The following is a 26,656-nucleotide window of genomic DNA, read 5'->3' on the forward strand; positions in this document are numbered from 1 at the left end:
CCAAACTTACACGTTAGTACTAATAGATACAGTTACCATGCAAAGGAGATATTGAAACTGCAGTGTTGCCTCTGAAAATATTGTGGGTGGTTCAAGGTCTAAGCTGGGTCTCTAACATAATTCTGTCTACCTCCAGAGTTAGATTTCTTCTCACTATGCCAGTGATTCTCAAACCCAGGGTGATTTTGTCTACCAGGGAATATTTGTCAATGTCTGAAAACATCACAGCTGCTGGGAAGAAAGGGTTGCTAGTAGCATTCTAGTGGGTAAAAAACAGGAATACTGGTAAACATCCTACAAGGCACAGTAGGGTCTCCCATAACAAAGAACTGTTTGGTCCAAAATGTCAGTAGTGCCAAGCTTGAGAAACCTGCTCATACCAAAAAGATTCCTTCTTTTTTTTTTTTTTTTTTTGCGGTACACGGGCCTCTCACTGTTGTGGCCTCTCCCGCTGCGGAGCACAGGCTCCCGACGCGCAGGCTCAGCGGCCATGGCTCACGGGCCCAGCCGCTTTGCGGCATGTGGGATCCTCCCGGACCGGGGCACGAACCCGTGTCCCCTGCATCGGCAGGTGGACTCTCAACCACTGCGCCACCAGGGAAGCCCCCAAAAGATTCCTTCTTATCCTCAGAGACCAATCACCTGTATGAAGGCTGATATTGTGACTGTTGGCCTACCATCACAAAATTTGGTTAAAATAGAAAGCCTTAAAAATACATAAATAAAAACAAATACCTGGTGTTTATAGAAGCTGCTGGTATCAAATTGTCTTGGAAAGATAGGGTGGCAGAGAAGAGAGTGGTGATACACTTCTTTTATGTTTGTTTTCTTTCTTTTAAATGTAACTTAATGGAAAAAGAGTCAGGATTTGCTTCTCTTATGTTTCTATTTATACTTATATATTGTATCATAATAGACAGAGCATACTCATCTGTCACAGTTTTGATTCATTCACCCATTCAACAATTTATCAAATGACTATTTTGAGCCAGGCACTATTTAGGTGCTAGGTAAATAGCAGGGCATAAAGCAGATAACAATTCCATTACTATAAGGGGCCGGTATTCCCAGTGTAGGAAAAGAGTGTACCGTTGACCCTTGAACAACACGGATTTGAACTACGTGGATCCACTTATACGGGGATTTTTTTCAATAATAAATACTACGGTACCGCACAATCTGCAGTTGGTTGAACCCTTGGTTGCAGAATTGCAGGTAAGGAGGAACCACATAGTCGGAGGGCTGACTATAAGTTATACCCAGATTTTCAACTTCCATGAGGGCCTGTGCCCCTAACCCCCAAGTTTTTCAAGGGTCAGCTGTAAAAGCAAATAAACGAGTGAAATAAAATTTGTCATGTGGTGAAAGACACTAATGGAGAAAATTCAACCAGGGCATAAGAATAGGGAGTGCTGACTTGGGTTGGGAGAGAGGAACCAGAAAAATTATAATTTTAAGTAGTGAGGTCATGGCAGTTTTCACTGGGAAATGGTAAGTGAGCAAGAATCTGCAGGAAATGAAGGAGTGAGTTATTCAGGTATCTGGGGGGAAGAACATTTAAGGAAGAGAGAGAAAACAAGAAATGCAAATTTACTAATGGACCATATTTTCAAATACTTTTTGCTTTTAGAAGAGTTTTTTTGTTTTTGTTTTGTTTGCTTTTTTTTGTTTTTTTAATGCTCTAGGCATACAACTTACTTTCCTCCTCCATGGAGCTTTTGCTATGTTTAAAAAAATACCTGATGTGTACATGTAATTTTACTGCTGTCATTGAACTAATCTACTAAAATAGTATATACAGTTAATTTACACATATAATATGAGCTAAAAGTAGTCATCTACAATAACTTTACTTCTCTAAAGGAAAGCTTTCAGTTTTCGTGTGTATGAAATTCTTAATGATGTTGAAATTAGTTCTGCCCCATGTGTTTGTCTTTATTTCCAATTGATTTTATACAAAGTTGCTATTAATGATTTTGTATTTTAATAAGAAATTTCTAGTAAATATGATTATTCAAGCTGTTATGGTATATGTTTATAGAAATAATAAACCATAAATCAGTCATATGAAGAAATTAATTATAGTTTTTTAGAACAAACTTAACTTGGTAGAACTTCTAGTTTGTTGCTTTAATTTCAAATGTTCTAAAATTAAAAGCTTGAATGATTTATATGTTTATGAAATTGTATTATGCCAGTTAAAATTATCTAGATTTAGGAAAATTATTAACATATTCTTTAAAAAAAGATTGACTTTTTTTGAGAGAATGATCTCTAGACACCAGAGTATGCATTTGTAAAATATTACTCAGTAGAAAGCATTCATGAAACATGGTCTATAATGCTTGAGAATGATTCTTTTAATGGAGTCTTTAAAACATATCAGAAAAAATAATGCCAGTTTCTATCACGAGGATTGAAAAAAATGTGAATTTTCTTAGATATATGAATGATCACCAGTGCAATTATATTAGGTATTTATATAATTATTATTGTCATGTTTATACCTGAATTACGTAAGCAAGTTCTACTTAAGAAAATACAAGTGATGAAAAGCTGGACAAATAACATATCATTTAAAAAGATTCAAACGATACCTTATTTACTTAAAAATCGTGTTTACAACCGCTTTTCAGCAAAAGATTCAGTGATTTAATTGTTACATGTATATTGCATTTCCCTCTGTAATTTGATATATACAAACCAGTTTATTTTAAATGCACTATAATTATGCTGTATATCTTAAGTGATTCTGCTTCCAAATCATACTTTTTAAAGCGGGGTGATTTACTTTTAGTGTACACTGCGCAATGTCACTTAGTTCAAAGGACTTCAAATACAACCACCTAAATTTTCTAAGCCATCAGTCTTCTAATTGCTATAATACTATTCATTAAAGTAACAGTAATATATGAAATATATCCAGGCAATTTTCCCAGTACTAAGTATAGGACATAGTTGTCTTCTCTAAGTACTCAAGCCACCATTAATGAAAACTAATAGCCCATCAAACTTTACATTAAAGTAAAGTGAGAAATCTCCAAAGGACTATATATGATTCTATTCCAGCAATTTTTGTCACCTTAAATTGCTGTGTTCCAATATGTTACACTTTTAATGCTAATTACCTTACAGAATGGATAAATACTACAATTGCAAAGTACATCAAGTACTGTTTTTTTAACCAGATTATAATTAGTGATCAGAGAATGGTCTCATTAACATAAATGGAATAATTAAATCATCTCAGCTTTACCATACTCAAAAGCATTAAATAGTGATCGTTTCCCTTTTGTAAACTACTAAAGGTTAACTTTCCTGGAGTCACTTTCAGGAAAAAAATTACATTATTCATGTTTATGGCATTAAAACAAGAATAAATTTGAAAATGTATAATTTTTTGAGTAGAGGTATAATTATTTTATATTGCTCCATGTCTCCCCTTTCATTTAAAAAGAAATAGTAAATGTTCACATTGGGAAAAGATGTAGTATGCTTTAGATTTATGATAGAATTTTGAGTTAATATAATTCAACAACATTTTAATTAGAGCTAGAAAATTAATCAAGAGAGTCAAAGAGGTCATTCCAGAAGTCTGCCCATATACTGTAGGCATTATCTCATGTTGGAATATAACAAATAGCTTGGAATCATATGATGATCTGGTGAGCATTATTCATTTCAACTGAGTTAAACAATCAGACCTGAGTCCTTTTACTTCAGTAGTCCTGCTTATTCTTGGGAGATACATTCCAAGACCCCTAGTAGATGTCTGAAACTGAGGATGATACCAAATTCTATAGACTGTTTTTTTTCCTATACATACATACCTATGATAAAGTTTAATTTATAAATTAGGTATAGAAGTAGATTAACAATAATAACTTATCATAAAATAGAACAATTATAAAAATATGTTGTAAAGTTATGTGAATGTGGTCTCTGTCTCTTCTCTCTCAAAATATTGTTCTGTAATCACCTTTCTTCTGGTGATGATGTAAGATGATAAAATGACTATGTGATGAGGTGAGGTGGGGTGAATGACACAGATAGTGTGAGATAGCATTAGGCTACTACTACTTCTGACTATCCAGCACAAGGAGAATCGTTCATTAGCTTTGGGTGATCCTGGATCACTGAGTGATGACTACATAGATGGTTGGATGTCAGGAACAGACTATGTTGATGGTTGGGGACCCCAGCCTGGACAGAGCAGGACTGCACAAGATTTTGGCATGCTGCTCAGACCAGTGTGCAATTTAAAACTTATGAATTGTTTATTTCTTGAATTTTCCATTTAATATTTTCAGATCTTGGTTGACCTTGGATAACTGAAACCATGGAAATTGAAACCTCAGATGAGAGGGAATTACTGGATTTGGCAGTTTTGTTTAACCCAAATTAGACTTGGATAGATGGCATCTGATCACAGAGGATTTGAGGGGGGGTCATATATACCTAGATTTAGGTAAATTTTAAATAATAATAATTTGTACTTGAGCATCAAATTTCTGTTTTTTCTCTTTTCATAATCACTATCAGCACAAAGTTGAAATAAATGTCTGCATCAATTTAATTCTAATTAGTAAGGTTCCATATTTAAACTATAACCGTTGAAGACAGGAATATGGCAAATGGGAGCACCAAAGATCATTTATTTGTGACAGTATTTATTTTTTAACCTTTTCCCAGTAATATGTTTATATTTACACTCACATGTATATTTCTAGTCTGTAAATTTTACAGTATTAATTATTTGGCAGTGTCAAGGGTTGGGTAGTAACTACAATGACATTCATATTTTAATAATAAGAACAGAGTAATAAATTATCTAGGATAGAATAGCCATTTGAAGCAATTTTTAAAATATTGGAACCTTCTAATATACAGTGTGCTCAAACCAGAATAAAATACTAATTCATTGATTCTTATATGATATTAAAAGAAAACATTGTTCAAGAAGCACACTGTAAAAACGATTTTAATTAATTGAAATCAAAATTTAATATTAATGCTAATCAATAAGTGATTTTAGAAATGGACAGAATAGAATTATTTAAAGATATCAGTAATTTTTGTTGTCGAACTCTGGTTTAAAACTTTATCTAGAAAATTTTAAATTTATGACATTAAAAAAATTATATATAAACTTCCTTTCAATTTTAGTTTGTCATAAACATTGATTTCTAGGTCAATAAACATTTCTACAATATCATTTTAATGTTTATACACTTTATACAATGTTTATATACTATATAGTTATATATTTAAATAATTACCTATATATAAATATTTAATTTTTAGGTTTTTCTTGGAAATTATAAATATTGTGATGACTATCCATATAACTAATTATTTGCAGAATTTAGGGTACAGTGTTAGATGTCATATTTCTGAGTCAAATGGTTTACACGTTTTTAAGGCTCTACCAGTAATCATCACTTGCACTCATAGGCATTCTGTCAGTTGATGAAAGCAGTACTATTTTTCCCAGCCCCTGCTCCCACATTTGCAATATCTGGTTAGACACCTAGTTTTCTTTATTTCATTCAGAGCTCATGGTTCTCAAACCCTTCTACATCATGATTTTCATCTTCCAAGCCCATTTCCTATTTTTCAAAGTCTTCACAAAACTGAAAACTGAGACCTGAACGTAATAATAAGGATATATTTAGGACAAGGTCTACTGACATTAATACTTCCTGGGCACTGTTTACAGAATTTGGTTACCAGGAACAGAGACTTTCATTCTGGCTATCTCAAGTAGGGAGAAAATGTCTATTATAAAAATACATGTGACTCCAAAATGAAACAGAAATTTTAACAAAATCCTATATTAGAAGCCATAGAATGCCTGTCATACAGACAGACCGGGAAGGTCAATCTGATAGAAGGTAATTCTAGGGACTTCAGCACAGAAGTTAATGGATAGTTGCTTCTAACTGACTCATGGTCAACTATGGCCCCTTCAACCCCATCTCAAAATGAGTAGAAGTTATAAGGGGGGAAAAAAAGTATATATATGTGTGTGTATATATCTATGTGTATGTGTGTGTGTGTATATATATACATATATGTATATATATATATATGTATATATATATATATATATATGAAGAGAGAGAGAGATGTAGACACAGAGCTTGGATAAATAAAGTAAGTGCATGAGAGATCCCAGAGATTGCTATTCTGTCAGAACAAAATAGCACCGTATTTTTTAAAATTTCACATTAATGTGATTCCAAGTCCCAACCTGCTCAGAATATCAGGAGGTTCAATCTTTTAGTAAGATTACCTACCTTAAAATTTGCCCAACATCATTAGACTTGCTTGTTTTGATTTTATTTATTTAAAAATTTTGAACATATGAGTTTAATTACCTGCTAGACCATCCAGATGGAAATATGTGATAAAAGGATGGAAGCAAGGGTCATAAACTTAGAAGAGATGCAGGTATTTTTAGACCAGTTTAGGATTAGACATTCACTGACTGGATTATTTTTAACATTTGTAATAGAACTTTTTTTTCCAAAATAAAATAGTAGTGTATTAAAAGTTACATCCAGAGTCCCTCCCATCAGGAAACTTGCACAAGCCTCTTAGATAGCCTCATCCACCAGAGGGCAGACAGCAGAAGCAAGAAGAACTACAATCCTGCAGCCTGTGGAACAAAAACCACATTCACAGAAAGATAGACAAGATGAAAAGGCAGAGGGCTATGTACCAGTTGAAGGAACAAGATAAAACCCCAGAGAAACAACTAAATGAAGTGGAGATAGGCAACCTTCCAGAAAAAGAATTCAGAATAATGATAGTGAAGATGATCCAGGACCTCAGAAAAAGAATGGAGGCAAAGATCGAGAAGATGCAAAAACTGTTTAACAAAGAACTGGAAGAATTAAAGAAAAAAAAAACAGATGAACAATACAATAACTGAAGTGAAAACTACACTAGAAGGAATCAATAGCAGAATAACTGAGACAGAAGAATGGATAAGTGACCTGGAAGACAGAATGATGGAATTCACTGCTGCAAAACAGAATAAAGAAAAATGAATGAAAAGAAATGAAGACAGCCTAAGAGACCTCTGGGACAACATTAAACGCAACAACATTCGCATTATAGGGGTCCCAGAAGGAGAAGAGAGAGAGAAAGGACCAGAGAAAATATTTGAAGAGATTATAGTTTCAAACTTCCCTAACATGGCAAAGGAAATAGCCACCCAGGTACAGGAAGCACAGCGAGTCCCATACAGGATAAACCCAAGGAGAAACACGCCGAGACATATAGTAATCAAATTGGCAAAAATTAAAGACAAAGAAAAATTATTGAAAGCAGCAAGGGAAAAATGACAAATAACATACAAGGGAACTCCCATAAGGTTAACAGCTGATTTCTCAGCAGAAACTCTACAAGCCAGAAGGGAGTGGCATGATATACTTAAAGTGATGAAAGGGAAAATCCTACTACCATTATTATTCTACCCAGCAAGGATCTCATTCAGATTCGGTGGAGAAATCAAAAGCTTTACAGAAAGCAAAAGCTAAGAGAATTCAGCACCACCAAACCAGCTCTACAACAAATGCTAAAGGAACTTCTCTAAGTGGGAAACACAAAAGAAGAAGAGGACCTAAAAAAGCAAACCCAAAACAATTAAGAAAATGGTCATAGGAACATACACATCAATAATTACCTTAAACGTGAATGGATTAAATGCTCCAACCAAAAGACACAGGCTTTCTGAATGGATACAAAAACAAGACCCATCTATATGCTGTCTATGTGAGACCCACTTCAGACCTAAGGACACATACAGACTGAAAGTGAGGGGATGGAAAAAGATAGTCCATGCAAATGGAAATCAAAAGGAAGCCAGAGTAGCACTACTCATATCAGATAAAATAGATTTAAAATAAAGAATGCTATAAGAGACAAGGAAGAACACTACATAATGATCAAGGGATCAATCCAAGAAGATATAACAATGATAAATATATATGCACCCAACATAGGAGCACCTCAATACATAAGGCAACTGCTAACAGCTCTAAAAGAGGAAATCGACAGTAACACAATAATACTGGGGGACTTTAACACCTCACTTACACCAATGGACAGAGTATCCAAAATGAAAACAAATAAGGAAACAGAAGCTTTAAATGACACAATAGACCAGATAGATTTAATTCATATTTATAGGACATTCCATCCAAAAACAGCAGATTACACTTTCTTCTCAAGTGTGCACGGAACATTCCCCGGGATAGATCACATCTTGGGTCACAAATCAAGCCTCAGTAAATTTAAGAAAATTGAAATCATATTAAGCATCTTTTCTGACCACAATGCTATGAGATTAGAAATGAATTACAGGGAATAAAACGTAAAAAACACAAACACATGGAGGCTAAACAATACGTTACTAAATAACCAAGAGATCACTGAAGAAATCAAAGAGGAAATCAAAAAATGCCTAAAAGTTGCATCCAATATTGTACAAATTTTTTTAAACATCATTAAAAATTTTTTTAACTGTTAAGTGTTTTGAAAAATATATTCAAAGTATTAAATTTTCATTTTAGATCTTAGTTTATGTTTATATAACAGAATGCCCTCAATTGATCCAGGTTCACCATAATATCTTTCTCTAAGCCCTTAGTGGTTTATATCTTCCCTTTAAAATGTATAAGTATGTTTTAATTAAGTTGACATTTACAAAGATATTCTGAAGAAAATATTAATTAAACACATATAAGTTCTTCATCATTTCTGTTATAGTGTAGCAATTTCTCATCTAACCCATAGTGGTCTATCAACTGAGTAACCCTTGATTTCTTAGACACACCTGACTGCAACTCAGAGCAACAGCTGGCTGCAGCTTCTCCACCTCTTTGTTAACAACTGTGTCTGAGACAGACCTTTCTTTGATCTATACATTTTATCTAGTTTTAGCCTCTGAAGAAAGTTTCCTTTCTCTTGAACCTGCTTCACCAATTTTGTTTTTTCTTCATTCAATCTTTTTTTTGGAAGATTCTCTTTCAGAAAATCAGTCTGAAGATCACTGCATTACCCAGTATCAAGTGTTTCAGATCCACATGCATTGATGTTCTTGACGGTATTTTTCAAACACATACTTCACATTCACTGTCTATGTGTTTAAATTTTTTTTTGAAATTCCAAGCTGTTTCCTTGTGTTGAAGGTGCTGGATTCTCTGAAAAGTTCTAACAGTTCTCTTCATTCTCTACTTTAAGATCTTTTACCACACTGTACAAGAAATTAAATGAAGATCTTGTTTTGCGTGATCATTTTCTCTACGTGTTACACTCATAGGTTGTTTTCTTGTATTGGTTATGTGGGGTGATAGTGAATTGACACAGGCCTGTGGAGTGCTAGGTAAAATCACGCCTGAGTTTCCTAGACTTCCCATCTTAAAAATGAAATCTTGGTTTACCTGGAGGAAAGGGAACTCTACTCAGCTCCAGCACTGATCCTCAAATTCCAGTTCTCAGATACCACCTGCTTCCCGTCTCCCTCAGCCATCCCCAGAGAGTGGAGAAAACACAAGCAGCTGCAGCTCTCTGCTTACTTTGATTTTAAATGGATCTTCCTATTGTTTGCAATCTCTAAAAGGAACCCAGGGCTACTTCCTGAGGAAGATCTTAATTGCCAACCTTTAGATACTCCCTCTTATAGCCATGCCTCACTACTTAGTAGAGAGCTGGCACCCAACCTTAGAAATGTCCCCATTTACCACGACTGCCATGGAAGGAGCAGTACCAGGTCACTACTTGCTGCCTTAACCAGGTTCACTGATGAAACTCAGCATCAGAAATTTGAGACGCCATTGCTACTTAAAGAAAAAGATCGGTTTTCCAGTGTCCCACGTATTCAGGGATTTCAAAACAAAAGAAAAAGGAAAAAGAAAAATCCATGAAACTGCTCAGGTTCCAGGTGATAATAATTCTAGGTGGTCATTTTTTCAATTTATCTCTTTCTCTCTCTCCTTCATACACAGCCCTTTTGCCCAAAGCATATCCTAAGCATCAGAGTGATTGAATTGGGGGTATTTCTAGTATCAGCCCCAATTATTTCTAGAACTAGAATTCTATTAGAATAGGGAGCATTTATTAATCATTATATATTTAGATTATGCCTTTTCAAGGAGCTAGAGACACAGGGGTGAGAAAAGCAGCTCAACTCCCTATCTTCATGAACTTGCATTTAGCTGGAGTAGATAGTAAATGCATAAAAATTTATGAAAATGTCAGATGGGGAAAAGCAGTGTGAAATAAAAGAGAGAAGAGTTTCCATAAAGTCCTTGTCAAGGAGGTGCTATTTGAGCTTACACTTGAATGGCATGCAAGATCTAGCCTTGTGAAGATGTCTTAGGAAGAGCTTTCTGGGCAGAGAAAATAGCAAGTAAAACCCCCTTAAGGCCAGAAAATGATTGGCAGTTTCTAGCTAATGTGGCTGGAGTAGCAGGAGCTTCATGCCACAGGAGAGGAGGGCCAAGGGTGATGAGATTCTGAGGGACTTGCCTGCTACCGTAAAGACTGAGAACTTTAGTAGCCAGTTTAAGGGTTAAACAGGAGTTTTTAAATCGTGGTTGGTGTTTTAAAATGATTACTCAATGCTGTGTGAAGACTGTACTATGGGAGAGGAAAAGGATGGATGCTGGTGAACTTTAGGAGGCTGGTATAGGAGTTCAGGTGAGAGTTTGTGACAACTTGGACTAGTGTGGTAGCAGTGGAAGTGGAAGCAGTGGAGGTCTTAGAAATAATTTGGAAGTAGGTAATTGGAATTTATTTTAGAGGTAAGGTTCAGATCTGCTTTAATTTAGGGTGAGTTGCTCCTATTGTATTTCTCCTATTGTGCTCCTAAGGTCAGCTTGGACCTTCAAAATGTCTCAAGACTCTTAAATAACTTTCCCAGTGCTCTGTTCTGCTCCTAATAAGTCAGCAGATATATGTCAGTGTATTAGTCAGCGAGGGCTGCCATAACAAAATACTATAGACCGGTGGCTTAAACAGTAGAAATTTATCTTCTCACAGTTGTGGAGCCTGGAAGTCCGAGAGCAAAGTGTCAGCAGGTTTGGTTTCTCCCCAGGACTCCTTGGCTTGCAGATGACCTCCTTCTCACTGTGTCCTCATGTGGTCTTTCCTCTGTGCTCACATCCCTGGTAAAGTGTCTTCTTATAATGACAACAGTTCTATTGGATTAGGGTCCCACCCTTATGACCTACTGTAACCTTAGTTACCTCTCTAAAACCCTATTCCAAATGTAGTCTACACTGGAGGTTAGGACTTCAGTGTATGGATTTGGGGAGGGGGAGGATGGTGGAACACACCTCAGTCCAAAACAGAGAAGGTCATTATTTAACTGAACCCTCTTTATACCTTGCTTAAGCTGAGCCCCTTAACAGCAGGGAAATGATTCTTTTAAACTTTTCTCCTAAACAATGCATACGTAAAAATCAAACAAAGAATTAAGTTGTCTTTGAATGCTGTTAATCACCCTTGTTTACAACAGTTACAAATATAAATTGAGGTTCTAATATTCTATTTTTTCTATCTTAATAGACCATTTTATATGTGACTTGAACTTGATCACTTTGGAGTGATCACCACAGGCAATTAGCATTATTCTTTTCCATTGTCAGGAATTACACTACTAATCTCAAGCAGCCTCCAGGTGAATGAATCTAACTAGTGGTAAGGGGGAGGGTGGAAACAATTTTCTCTCTACCCTCCTAGACTCTTGGCTGATATCCCTTGAAATAAAGGACAGATTAACAGGAGAAAAAAAAAGTAATTATCTATGTACAGGAGCCTCACAAAGATATAAAATTCAAAAGATGGCTATACTATGGAGGTTTATGTACCATTTATTATTTTATATACCATTTACTTCCTGAGTTAAGGAAAGGGGTCTATGGCTTCAAAGAAGAGAAGGCAATTCATGGAAAAGTGAGAATAGGAGATGTTTAGTAAACAAGGCTTGCCCTGCCTTGCAGATAACTCTCTGAGATGAAAAAGTTCTCAGGTAATAGCTCTCTTCCTGGTACAGGCCCACTTTCTAATGTAAATTTTTCATACCAAAAAGGAATTCCTACTCTGTTTTCAGAGCTTCTCATGTGTCTGGTTTTCCTTAAAATTATCAGTTCCAAATAATCCAAGCCAAAGAGCCATATTTTGGGGTGACACATTCTGCTAGCCACAAAAGAAGTAGTATAAAATCATAGAAATACAGTAATTCACCATTAATTCCAGAAAAATAATTCCACACACATTCCAGTTGACAGTGGGTAGAAATGTTTTTCTGAATTGTTTATGTATTAGAATCAGTATAGTCACATGTATGTTTTAGATTTTATTTTTTTGACTCATTCTTTCTTTTATTGTATATAGGTACCGATTAGTGTCCTTACTGTTCAAGTCACTTGGCTAACTATTTCATATATTATATGAGTGTGGTAGAATTTTCTTTGTTTTACAGATGAGGAGACTAATAATAAGAGTCCAAGTAAGTTGTTCAAAATCACCCAGAGAGGAAGTGTCATAGCCAGATATCAAAGCACATTTGTGACTCCAAGCCACACTCTCTCACCTACTGTAGTGACTCTCAGCCAGCCTTAAAAACCATCCCTGTAACTGGCATTGGCATATGTATGGAGGATAAGAGTTAATAAGACTAATTCCTCCCCCAAAGAGTCTTACATTTTAAACACGGAGACAGACATGTAAATAAATATAGGATTAGGAATGCCATAGGATTAGGAATGTTAGAATTGTATACAGAACAACACAAAGGGTCAGGTGAACCACTTTATGTCTTGGGGACAATCAAAGTTCCTAAACAGCAGTACCATTTGAGCTGAGTCTAGAAATCTGGTTATGTGTCCATTATTCAGATAATGGGAGTACAGCTAGGTGTAGCAGTGGAGGCAAGGATTCCATATGGAGGAAGTAAATTGAGGACAAATATAAAAGGGCATAGGATATTAATGAATCATTGTTTTGGAAAATTATATCCACTCTATATTATCCTATTAACTAGGGTAATGGAAATTGGGTGAATACAGAAAAAACATTATTCAGACACAATTCAACACAACTGTGATACAAGGTAGATATTTAATTCAAATGTATTTCATTAAAATATTGAAATAGTCTGCTCTGAGCTGAGTAGGTCTTCTCCTCCTCCCCCTCCTCTTTCTCCTCTTCCCTTTTTCCGATGAAAACAATCTTTTTCATTGAATAAACTCTACTTTTTGTTTTCTAAATATCCCAGCAAGCAGTTATTCGGAGCTGCCTTGTTTTTGTCAGCAAATTCTTCCCTCTCACTGTCATTCTCTCCTTCATCACTGCACAAATACTTCACCGGCAGCACATTCAGGCCATCAACTTGGAAATTAAATTACCTGCCATTCTCAAGTCTTTTTCGCTACAACCCCAGACTGCCCCCTCAGTCCTCAGTAAGGCAAACCTGAGTGTAACAATGAACTGAGAGAATTTTGGACCACATTTGTCAGTTCAAGGTCACAAAAGCTTCAAAGCAAAATTCTGGGCTTTGTTCTTCAGTGCTCTCCATCCCACCTTCATTGTCATTCTCCAGATTCTCTGTTTAAGAAAAATAAATAAAAACAAGTCTTGGGAGAAGGCAGAGCAAAGAGACTTCTAGTACCCTCACTGCCCTAAGAAATAGATTTTTGCCCAGAGCTTCAGATAAACTGCAAAACGCTGCTTCTGCACCAAAGAGCAGTCAACAGGCTAACAGACTGCTGTAAGCAAGCGTATTCACCTCTTAACTGTCCAGGTGGAGGGGCTTTGCAGTAGGTACAATGTTTTGCAGTAGGTACAATGATTTGCAGTAGGTACAATGTAAAAATGGAATGGTTCCTATATAATTATAAGTAATAGACTCATTCTGATATGTAGATTTTTCTCTTATTCACAACAGTTTTAATTCTTTTTCTTTACAAATAAGCTGTCTTTGGCTTATTTTCATCTTTCTTTTTTTTTTCCTGTAATGTGGTTAATCTATCCTTGGGAAATTGAAAGTCGACTGCAGTTCAGTATTCCTGGAACATGGTGCATAGTGGGCAGTCATAGATCTGGTGATGGAAAGTTAAGTAGGCATCAAATCACGGATGGCCTTTGTGCCATGCTAAGTGTTTTGGCAGGGGAAAGCAAGCCTTTGGAGAATTTTAAGTGGCATAGTGACATGCTTAGATTTGCATTTTGGAAAGATCGCTCTATTGTTTCCTCAGCAATGATAGTCAGGGGAGTGAGAAATAATGGGGTCCTGAGCTAAACAGTTTTAGTGGGAATGGAGAGAAAATAAAACATTCCTGAGAATATAAAGTGAAGAATTAAGTGGGCTTGCTCAGATCAGAAAGGCACCTGGGAAATGCCATGGTGATGATAGGGGGAAAAAAAGATGACTATCTGGTTTTTACATCTGATGACTGCGTTGGGGATCATTTACTGTCAGAAGCTGTCTTAGTTCAGGCTGATATAACAAAAATACCATAGGTTGGGTGGCTTAAATAGCAAACATTTATTTCTCACTGTTCTGGAGGCTGGGAAGTCCAAGATCAAGGAGGCAGCAGATTCAGTGTCTGATAAGAATGTGCTTCCTGGTTGACAGACAGCTAGATGGTCTTACTGTCTCACAGCAGAAGGGATAAAGAGGTCTCAGGGGTGTGCCTTCTGTAAGGGCACTAATTCCATTCATGAGGGTTCCACCCTTACAACCTAATCACCCGCCATAGGCACCACACCTTGGGAGTAAGATTTCAACATATGAATTTAGCAGGGGACACAAAAATTCATAACAGAAGTCTATTGGGAAAGAAGCATACATGGGAAAAATAAAATGGATTTTATTTTGGTCATGTAAAGTTTGTAGTGACTTCATTATAGTCAGGGAGAAATTCCTATGATGTAGTAGGATACATGGACTGAAGATTAAGAGGATAGTTAGGCATATGAGAGAGATTTTGGAGCTATTAGGGTGAAACTTAGTTATTGAAGTCACAAGTGAGAATTCTCCCGTACCCAAATTCCTAGGCAGTAGATACAATCTCAACTCTTTGGGCTATTTCTTTTGATGTTTGTTGTTGTATTTATGAATTTTTTAAAAAAGTTATAGATTTTGTTTATTGACAGGTGTTTTAACACATCACATCTCATTTATGCTGAGGCAATCATATGTGCTTATGTTCAAAGCCTAGCAAAGGCCTTGGAACTTAGTAGGTCACAGTAAGTTTATTTCCTTTCTTTATTTCTCTGTCTGTCTGTCTCTTTCTCTTTTGAGTAAAGAGTTTGGAGACTGTATGGTAGAATTAATTTATATTTATGATATTTATATGAATTCTTTTTTATAGCTCATAAATTTCTTCTATATCCCTATTAGTAAATGTATTTGTTTGCTAGGGCTGCCATAACGAAGTCCCACAGACTGGGTGCCTTAACAGAAATTTTTCTCACTTTTCTGGAGTCTTAAAGTCTGAAATCAAGGTGTGGACATGGTTGATTTCTTCTGAGGCCTCTCTCCGTGGCCTGTAGATGGCTATCTTCTCCTTCCTGGGTCGTCCATCTGTGTGTGCCTGTGTCCTAATTTTCTTTCTATAAGGACATCAGTCATATTGGATTAGGACCCACACTAATAACCTAATTTTAACTTAATTACCTCTTTGAAGACCTTATGTTCAAATACAGCCCCAGTCTGAGATACTGACAGAACTTTAACACATGAATTTTGGAGTGCACTGTTCAGCCTGTAATAGTGAAATAGAGAAATTCATAATTACTTACATACAACTTAAGCAAGCAATTTTTGAAATCTGGTAATTTCTGAAGATTCTAGTAGATTTGTATGAATAACAGTGTGAGAAAAAAGTGAGAGAAACAAATGTGATTCTAAATAATAATTACACAGTCAAAACTGAAGTTCTTTATGTTAGAGGGACCTTCAAAAAGGATATTTAAAAAGAGAAATTTTTAAAAGATAATATCAAGAGGAAATTGGAGAGATGGCTTTATTTAAATGTTTTCTAAGTGTTGAATTATTATGGGAGATATTTTTAGGGATATTATTTCCCCAGTCATTTCACAGTATTTAGGTAATTTCTACATCATGCTCAGTTCAAAAGAATGCAAAGCACTGTGAAGCATACGAAGAAGTACAAGACAGCATCCTTGTTTTCAGGAGTTTTCATCTCTGGATAAGGAGTCAAAATTAGTACACGTGAAAAGAAAAGAAAAAGCAACAATTTAATATGAAGCCATATGATTCTGTCTGTAGAGGCTTTAGAATCAATGAGAAGGAAGAGTCAACGTGGGATGTGCTAGTTTGAAGTATTTCACTGAGGGTGGGGTTAGACTTGTGCAATGAAGGGTGAGTAGAATGGAGTTATATGCAGACAAAGGTAGGGAAACTAACTAAAAAATGAAACTGTGCCTGTTTTCTTTATAGGACTAATGGCACTCTTCGGTTATTTCTTATCTTACTTATTTTTAATTGTGGTAAGAACACTTGCCAAGAGATCTATCCTCTTAACAGATTTTTAAGTGCACTATACAGTGTCATTAGTGGTAGGCACAATGTTGTATAGCAGATCTCTAGAACTTATTCATTTTCTATAACTGAAACTTTATACCTGCTGGACAGCGACTCCCCCATTTTGCCCCCTCCCTCAGGCCCTGGCAACCACTATTCTACTCTCTGTTACTATGAGTTTGACTATTTTAGATACTTCATGTGAGTGGAATCATACAATAGTTATCCTTCTACGACTGGCTAATCTTACATCATTTCCTCAAGGTTCATCCATGTTGTTGCATATGGCAAAATTCCCTTTTTGTAGAAGACTTTATTTTGTTAGAGCAGTTTTAGGTTCACAGCAAAATTGACACAAAAATACAGAGATTTCCTACATTCCCCTATCCCTACACATGTGTAGCCTTGCCTGTTATCAGCATCCCCCACCAGAATATGTTCCTCTTTTTTAAGGCTGAATGATATTCCATTGTATATATATATACCACATTTTATTGATCCATTCATCTTTTGATGGACATTTAGGTTGTTTCCATACCTTTGCTATTATGAATAATGCTGCAGTGAACATTGGAGTGTTAATATCTCTTCAAGATTTTGAATTCAATTATTTTGTATATATACCCAGAACTGGAATTGCTAGGTCATACTGTAGTCTATTTTTAATTTTTTGAGTAATCTCCATACCCTTTTCAAAAATGGCTGTGCCATTTTACATTCCTAGCAACAGTGTACAAGAGTTTCAATTTCTCCATATCCTTGCATCCTTGCCAGCATTGTTATGTTTTTTTTTTTTTTTTTATGATAGCCAGGTGTGAAGTGATATCTCATTGTGGTTTTGATTTGCATTTCTCTGATGATTAATGATGTTGAGCTTCTTTTTATATACCTATTTCATATACCTGTTGGCTGTTTGCATGTCTTCTTTGGAGAAATGATTATTTAAGTCCTTTGCCCATTTTCAATCAAGTTATTTATTTATTTGCTGTTGATTTATAGGAATTTTAATGATGTCTTTTCTATTTGTTTATTTCTTGTCTGTCTCCCTCACTAGAGCATAGGCTCTATAAAGAAAACTTATTCTTTCAACAATACCACACTGTCTCAATTACTGTAGCTTTATAATAAGTCTCAAAGTTTGGTATTGTCAGTCTTCTAACTTTGTTCTCCATCATTTTTTTTTTTTTGAGAAAATATCTGCCAAATACCTAAGTCTGAATAGCCATACATTGTAAGACATTCTTTCAAGGATAAAATGATATTCTGTGAAAAAAGTAGCACATTCTTCCTGCAGTTCAAGCCATCTCATAAGTACATTTGTTCCACACAGTCATACTTCACTATGCACCAGAAGTGCTTTCTGAACACTCTTGATTTTGTCACTCAGAATATTAAAAAGGCCTGGACTGAAGAGTTAAGATTTAACAAAATTGATACTTTTTACTGGTCAATTAAGGACATTTTTAAGTAAAACTGGAATTTTTCTTCTTCTTTTTTTTTTTTTCCTGTGACTGCATGGAGGTGAAGAATCCAATGATTCCAAGTACAGCTTTTGGACTTTGTAGACTGACATTTTATTTCTTTGCTTTTCTATCGTATTTTCTGTTTGTCTTTTTCTTCTTTATTATGGAAGATTTCCTCAACCACATTTTCTAGCCATTCTATTAAAAATATTTTTATTTAGAAATACTTTTTAATCTCTGAGTCCTGTTTTATTCTCTAAATATTACTTTTTAAAATGATCTTTAACTTTTCTAGAATGAGATATGTACTTGAATATATGATGATTTAAAAGATATTTTCTGGATTATTCATTTTGCATCTCTATGTTTTATCTTAGTGTTTACTTTCCACTCTGCTAATTTTCCTCATTGAACTTAATATCCTGGTTTCCCATGACATTTAAGAAAGGACTGGGTGATCTATCCTGGTTTCCTCTATCTTTATGAAAATAAAACTCTTTTCACTTGGTATCTTCCTTGCAGGGGGATCTCTTCCTGGGAGCTCTGCATAGCTTTGAACACATACTGCATTACATTTAGAGATTTAACACATGAAGCTTTCTGCTGAAGGCACAGATAGGTGCATGGCATGAAGATGTCTTGTAGGAGGGAGTTTGCAGGTTTTGCTTTAGAAGGTCAGGATTTGGGTTCCCCAAAGGTCAGAATGAAAAGAACCTTATTGCAGGGCACCAGCCTTAATATCCCCGATTTTTCACTATCTTAAAAAAGAGCTTTGCTTATGTATTTATTTGAGACTTTCTATCAGCCATTAGCCATCTGTAAACTTAGGGCAAAGGGTGGGGGACATTGTGATGGTAGGTAGTATAACATATAAAAATATCTTGACTTAATCACCCTATTTTTAACCTTTGTTTGCACTTCACTCTGTTATTTCCAAGCTAAAAGCAAGGTCATCTAGAGTTCTGTGGAAAGAGATGTCTTCCATTCCTCCGTAGCCTTTTTAAAATCACATTCTAGGTTACAACTTTATCTGCCTTTTTCCTGTTTCCATACACTGACCATCTTGTACACTTTGTTTATATGCCTGTCATTCTCTTGTTTATTATGTGGATTCACTATGGGTTTATTCTGTTTTATGTTTTTGTATTTCTGTTGCAGTGGGTTAGTAGAAGAAACAGAAGTGGAAACACATGTGCTCAATCCACTATACTGTGCCATACACCTTTCAAAAGAGTCTCTTACAAAGTCTCTGCCCTTTTCACAGAGAACTTCTCTGTTCCTAAAAATAAATTTGTGAGTGTAAATAAAAACATAAATGAATTAGCTACTTAACTTCACCATCATAATCTAAGTTCCATATCTATATGTCAAGAGAAAGAAGACTAAACTCTATCCATCTATGGAAGGAGACAGTGTAGAAATGAGATTTATGCCATGGACTCTAAAATCAGTGCTTGGTTCGTAACCTGGAGCCACTATTCATTCTGTGATCCAGGAAAAACCACTTAACCTCTCTTTGCTTCAGTGTTCTTAACTGTAAGATGGTTTAATAATACTAGTACGTACTTTATAGAATTGTGAAGATTAACTGAATTAATCTATAGTGTTTAGAACTGTGCATTGCACAAAAGTAGATTTAGAAAGGGATGGTTATTATTAATGTGTATCTTCTAGGTTGAAATTGATGTGGTCTCAGTTGTCATTAAGTTAGATGCTTGTTGAAAAGTCTAAATTGTTCAAAATCTTTAAAATTATGATTTTTATTTAAACTTATTTCATTATGTTAAATTTTTTAATGCACTCAGCATGGAGACTTTGAAAGAACACTAGTTTTACAGACAGGCCATATATGTATATTTGATTAAAATAATCTCTTTGAATCTCAGAATCTTCATCTATGAAATGAAAAATGATAGCAGCATCCTTATAGCTTTGCTATGACAGTTTGACATAGTATAATAATGTGAAATTTTACTAAAATTCTGGCTACTGGACTATTTTCTATCTGTGGCACATTTCAGAGTCTCTGCTACCAAGTGAACACTCAATACAAGTTAATAGTGCACATTTATAAAATTTCGGAGAAAGAAGCATAAACTGTAAAAAATATGTTACTATAAATGTGAAGAATCCAGTAATGGAGAGTGCAAATGATTAAAAGCTTACACACTTGAAACAAAACTTAGAGAACAGTCCTTTTTATACTTGTTCAGATATCTTGTTGGATTTTGCTGTTCATTTAGAGATATAGCACAATACTACTATGATCATGGTTCAGATTGAAAATAATAAACTCTGTATTCCATATTAATTTGAAATATACTTTTATTTATATCGTGGTTTTTAAGAAAAGAAAAGTTAAGTCAAGTATCTCTAATTGGAGAGAGAAGAGGAAAATTTAAACAATAGAATGTACTATGGGTTATATTTTTAAAAGTAAAAATGGAGAGGGCAGACAGCAGAAGCAAGAAGAACTACAATCCTGCAGCAGCCTATGGAACAAAAACCACATTCACAGAAAGATAGACAAGATGAAAAGGCAGAGGGCTATGTACCAGATGAAGGAACAAGACAAAACCCCAGAAGAACAACTAAATGAAGTGGAGATAGGTCACCTTCCAGAAAAAGAATTCAGAATAATGATAGTGAAGATGATCCAAGACCTCGGAAAAAGAATGGAGGCAAAATCGAGAAGATGCAAGAAACGTTTAACAAAGACCTAGAAGAATTAAAGAACAAACAAAGAGAGATGAATAATACAATAACTGAAATGAAAACTACACTAGAATGAATCAATAGCAGAATAACTGAGGCAGAAGAATGGATAAGTGACCTGGAAGACAGAATGATGGAATTCACTGCTGCAAAACACAATAAAGAAAAACGAATGAAAAGAAATGAAGACAGCCTAAGAGGATGTCATTCAGATTCGATGGAGAAATCAAGAGCTTTACAGAGAAGCAAAAGCTAAGAGAATTCAGCACCACCAAACCAGCTCTACAACAAATGCTAAAGGAACTTCCCTAAGTGGGAAACACAAGAGAAGAAAAGGACCTACAAAAACAAACACAAAACAATTAAGAAAATGGTCATAGGAACATACACATGGATAATTACCTTAAAAGTGAATGGCTTAAATACTCCAACCAAAAGACACAGGCTTGCTGAATGGATACAAAAACAAGACCCATCTATATGCTGTCTACAAGAGACCCACTTCAGACCTAGGGACACATACACACTGAAAGTGAGGGGATGGAAAAAGATAGTTCATGCAAATGGAAATGAAAAGAAAGCTGGAGTAGCAATACTCATATCAGATAAAATAGACTTTAAAATAAAGAATGTTACAAGAGATAAGGAAGGACACTACATAATGATCAAGGGATCAATACAAGAAGAAGATATAAAAATGATAAATATATATGCACCCAACATAGGAGCACCTCAATACATAAGGCAAGTACTAACAGCTATAAAAGAGAAAATCGACAGTAACACAGTAATAGTGAGGGACTCTAACAGCTCACTTACACCAATGGACAGATCATCCAAAATGAAAATAACAAAGGAAACAGAAGCTTTAAATGACACAACAGACCAGATAGATTTAATTCATATTTATAGGACATTCCATCCAAAAACAGCAGATTATACTTTCTTCTCAAGTGCACACGCAACATTCTCCAGGATAGATCACATCTTGGGTCACAAATCAAGCCTCAGAAAATTTAAGAAAATTGAAATCATATCAAGCATCTTTTCTGACCACAATGCTATGAGACTAGAAATAAATTACAGGGAAAAAAAGGTAAAAATCACAAACACATGGAGGCTAAACAATACGTTACTAAATAACCAAGAGATCACTGAAGAAATCAAAGAGGAAATCAAAAAATACATAGAGACAAATAACAATGGAAACACAATGATCCAAAACCTATGGGATGCAGCAAAAGCAGTTCCAAGAGGGAAGTTTATAGCTCTACAAGCCTGCCTCAAGAAACAAGAAAAATCTCAAATAATCTAATCTTACACCTAAAGGAACTAGAGAAAGAAGAACAAACAAAATCCAAGGTTAGCAGAAGGAAAGAAATCCTAGAGATCAGAGCAGAAATAAATGAAATAGGAACAAAGAAAACAATAGCAAGATCAATAAAACTAAAAGCTGGTTCTTTGAGAAGATAAACAAAATTGATAAACCATTAACCAGACTCATCAAGAAAAGAGGGAGAGGATTCAAATCAATACAATTAGAAATGAAAAAGGAGAACTTACAATGGACACCGCAGAAATACAAAGCATCCTAAGAGACTACTACAAGCAACTCTATGCCAATAAAATGGACAACCTGGAAGAAATGGACAAATTCTTCAAAAGGTATAACCTTCCAAGACTTAACCAGAAAGAAATAGAAAATATGGACAGACCAATCACAAGTAATGAAATTGAAACTGTGTTTAAAAATCTTCCAGCAAGGGCTTCCTTGGTGGTGCAGTGGTTGAGAGTCCCCTGCCGATGCAGGGGACACAGGTTCATGCCCCGGTCCGGGAAGATCCCACATGCCATGGAGCGGCTAGGCCTGTGAGCCATGGTTGCTGAGCTGTGCATCCGGAGCCTGTGCTCCGCAACGGGAGAGGCCAAAACAGTGAGAGGCCCGCATACCGCAAAAAAAAAAAAAAAAAAAAATCTTCCAACAAACAAAAGTCCAGGACCAGATGGCTTCACAGGTGAATTCTATCAAACATTTAGAAAAGAGCTAACACCCATCCTTCTCAAACTCTTCCAAAAAATTGCAGAGGAAGGAACACTCCCAAACTCATTCTATGAGGCCACCATCAACCTGATACCAAAAGCAGACAAAGATACTACAAAAAAAAGAAAATTACAGACCAATATCATTGATGAATATAGACGCAAAATGCGCAACAAAATACTAGCAAACAGAATTCAACAACACATTAAAAGCATCAGACACCATGATCGAGTGGGATTTATCCCAGGGATGCACGGATTCCTCAATATATGCAAATCAATCAATGTGATACACCATATTAACAAATTGAAGAATAAAAACCATATGATCATCTCAATAAATGCAGAAAAAGCTTTTGACAAAATTCAACACCGATTTATGATAAAAACTCTGCAGAAAGTGGGCATAGAGGGAACCTACCTCAACATAATAAAGGCCATATACGACAAACCCACAGCAAACATCATTCTCAATGGTGAAAAACTGAAAGCATTTCCTCTAAGATCAGGAACAAGACAAGGATGTCCACTCTCACCACTATTATTCAACATAGTTTTGGAAGTCCTGGCCACGGCAATCAGAGAAGAAAAAGAAATAAAAGGCATCCAAATTGGAAAAGAAGAAGTAAAACTGTCACTGTTTGCAGATGACATGATACTATACATAGAGCATCCTAAAAATGCTACCAGAAAACTACTAGAGCTAATCAATGAATTTGGTAAGGTTGCATGATACAAAATTAATGCACAGAAATCTCTTGCATTCCTATACACTAATGATGAAAAATTTGAAAGAGAAATTAAGGAAACACTCCCATTTACCACTGCAATGAAAAGAATAAAATATGTAGGAATAGACCTACCTAGGGAGACAGAAGAACTGTATGCAGAAAACTGTAAGACACTGATGAAAGAAATTAAAGATGATACCAACAGATGGAGAGATATACCATGTTCTTGGATTGGAAGAATCAATTTTGTGAAAATGACTATACTACCCAAAGAAATCTACAGATTCAATGCAATCTCTATCAAATTACCAGTGGCATTTTTTACAGAACTAGAACAAAAAATCTTAAAATTTGTATGGAGACAGAAAAGACCCTGAATAGCCAAAGCAGTCTTGAGGGAAAAAAATGGAGCTGGAGGAATCTGACTTCAGACTATACTACAAAGCAAAGTAATCAAGACAATATAGTACTGGCACAAAAACAGAAACATAGATCAATGGAACAAGATAGAAAGCTCAGAGATAAACCCATGCACCTATGGTCAACTACTGTATGACAAAGGAGGCAAGGATATACAATGGAGAAAAGACAGTGTCTTCAATTAGTGGTGCTGGGAAAACTGGACAGCTACATTTCAAAGAATGAAATTAGAACACTCCCTAACACCATACACAAAAATAAACTCAAAATGGATTAGAGACCTAAATATAAGACTGGACACTATAAAACTCTTAGAGGAAAACATAGGAAGAACACTCTGACATAAATCGCAGCAAGATCTCTTTTGATTCACCTCCTAGAGCAATGGAAATAAAACCAAAAATAAACAAATGGGACCTAATGAAACTTAAAAGCTTTTGCACAGCAAAGGAAACCATAAACAAAACGAAAAGACAACCCTCAGAATGGGAGAAAATATTTGCAAATGAATCAACGGACAAAGGATTAATCTCCAAAATATATAAACAGCTCATGCAGCTCAATATTAAATGAACAAACAACCGAATCCAAAAATGGGAAGAAGCCCTAAATAGATATTTCTCCAAAGAAGACATACAGATGGCCAAGAAACACATGTAAAGCTGCTCCAAATCACTAATTATTAGAGAAATGCAAATCAAACTACAATGAGGTATTACCTCACTCCAGTTAGAATGGGCATCATCAGAAAATCTGCAAAGAACAAATGCTGGAGAGGGTGTGGAGAAAAGGGAACCCTCTTGGCACTGTTGGTGAGAATGTAAATTGATGCAGCCACTATGGAGAACAGTATGGAGGTTCCTTAAAAAACTAAAAATAGAATTACCATATGTACAGCAATCCCACTACTGGGCATATACCCAGAGAAAACCATAATTCAAAAAGACACATGCACCCCAATGTTCATTGCCGCACTGTTTACAATAGCCAGGTCATGGAAGCAACCTAAATGCCCATCAACAGATGAATGGATAAAGAAGATGTGGTACGTATATATAATGGAATATTACTCAGCCATAAAAAGGAATGAAATTGGGTCATTTGTTGAGATGTGGATGGATGTAGAGACTGTCATACAGAGTGAAGTAAGTCAGAAAGAGGAAAACAAATATCGCATATTAATTCATGTATGTGGAACCTAGACAAATGGTACAGATGAACCGGTTTGCAGGACAGAAGTTGAGACAGATGTAGAGAACAAACTTATGGACATCGAGGGGAAAGCCACGGTGGGGGGTGGGGGTGGTGTGATGAATTGGGTGATTGAGATTGACCTTATACACTGATGTGTATAAAATTGATGACTAGTAAGAACCTGCTGTATAAAAAATTAAATTAAAAATATTTTAAAAAAAGAAGTAAAAATGATTTTGCTGTTTCTCATAGAAACAGGGTTTGGGAATTTAACAAAAGAAATCAGAAAGCACTAGAGTTTAATAGTTCTTTATTATTATTTAATAAGATGATTATCTTTTTCATAAAAATAACTTTTCATTTTTATAGATAAGAAACTGTGGTGGGCAGACCAAAACTTAGCTCAGCTGGGAACCTGCAGCAAAAGAGATGGAAGAAACCCCACTGTTCTAAGAAATAAGACTTCTGGGGTCGTTCATATGAAAGTGTATGATAAAGAAGCACAGCAAGGTAAGTCACACAGTAATGCATTTGTGCCGCCTTTTGAATATATAATGTTCTCTTTTTTCATATTATTTTCTCAAGTCAAAAATTGAAGTTACCTATTTTTCTTCTAGTAAAAAAAAGGGGGTGGCAAATGCTGCTTAATACTGTAGAAGGAATGCCTTTAGCATAAGGTATATAATGAGCTTTCAAGACATTAGCAAAGCTGCCCAAGGAATCTTAATTTTTCAGGTCTTCAAAGAGGTCTTATTTTGTTCTTGATTTAAAAATATAAGAATAAGGAAAAAATCTCAGTAAAATATATTCAATGTATAATTATGCCAGAAACAGAATGAACTAGGGGACTTCAAATGGACTATGTTGATGCAAGAATTTCATAACCAAAAGCACTTCACTGTTTGGCTCTAAGCATTTTGCGTTTTTGTTTTTGCTTGTCCAAATGGTGTGCAGTGAAATGGAGTGAGAGAACTAACAGATGGTTTACGTACGTGGACTTGTCACATTGCCCAAATGGCAATTAGATTAGAGATGCCAGCCAGTACAGCCCTACACCTGCTAGTCTTTTCTTCGTTTTTGGTTCCTGATCCATGACATTAGCAGAACTCCCTTCCTAGAAAAAATATTCTTCTATATTCTACTATCTTATTTAAATCTCTGCCGTGAAATCCTTTTCTTCATATATTTTTCTGCTTAGGAAAAAAATATCAAGAAAACTTAAAAGGATTTTTATCTAAAGGATTTGGGCATGTAGATCAAAGCAGATAAGAGTAGAGATAATAGTGAACCAAAGAGATCACTAATTCTGAAGACAGGTGACAGCAATCAAGCAGGCAGAATTTATTGGAGATACCAATTGAGAGCCATTCCTGCACAGCCGGAGACAAAGTGAAGACCAGATTCATGGTTACCTTTTCTGAAAAAAGCATGGGTCAAATTTCAGTCTGGAATCCTTTCTTGCCAGGAGCAGCAGGAAATATTTCTTTTTCAGGAAAAGAAAATATTTTTAAGAGAAAAGAATTGCGTTG

General features: G+C 35.4%; 1 protein-coding gene and 1 pseudogene across 1 annotated transcript in view; one reads left to right on the forward strand and one right to left on the reverse strand.

Moving 5' to 3' along the window:
• Positions 1 to 26,656, forward strand: part of LRP1B (LDL receptor related protein 1B) — a 1,616,178-nt gene that overhangs the window by 1,060,161 nt on the left and 529,361 nt on the right. The window contains exon 34 of the mRNA XM_067742376.1: positions 25,497 to 25,637. Within this exon, the coding sequence (XP_067598477.1) occupies positions 25,497 to 25,637 (141 nt within the window). The remainder of the gene's footprint in view (positions 1 to 25,496; positions 25,638 to 26,656) is intronic.
• On the reverse strand, positions 8,742 to 9,428 carry LOC137225886 (swi5-dependent recombination DNA repair protein 1 homolog pseudogene; annotated as a pseudogene).

The sequence above is a fragment of the Pseudorca crassidens genome, chromosome 6 (assembly GCF_039906515.1).
Source record: "Pseudorca crassidens isolate mPseCra1 chromosome 6, mPseCra1.hap1, whole genome shotgun sequence".
NCBI classification, from domain to species: domain Eukaryota; kingdom Metazoa; phylum Chordata; class Mammalia; order Artiodactyla; family Delphinidae; genus Pseudorca; species Pseudorca crassidens.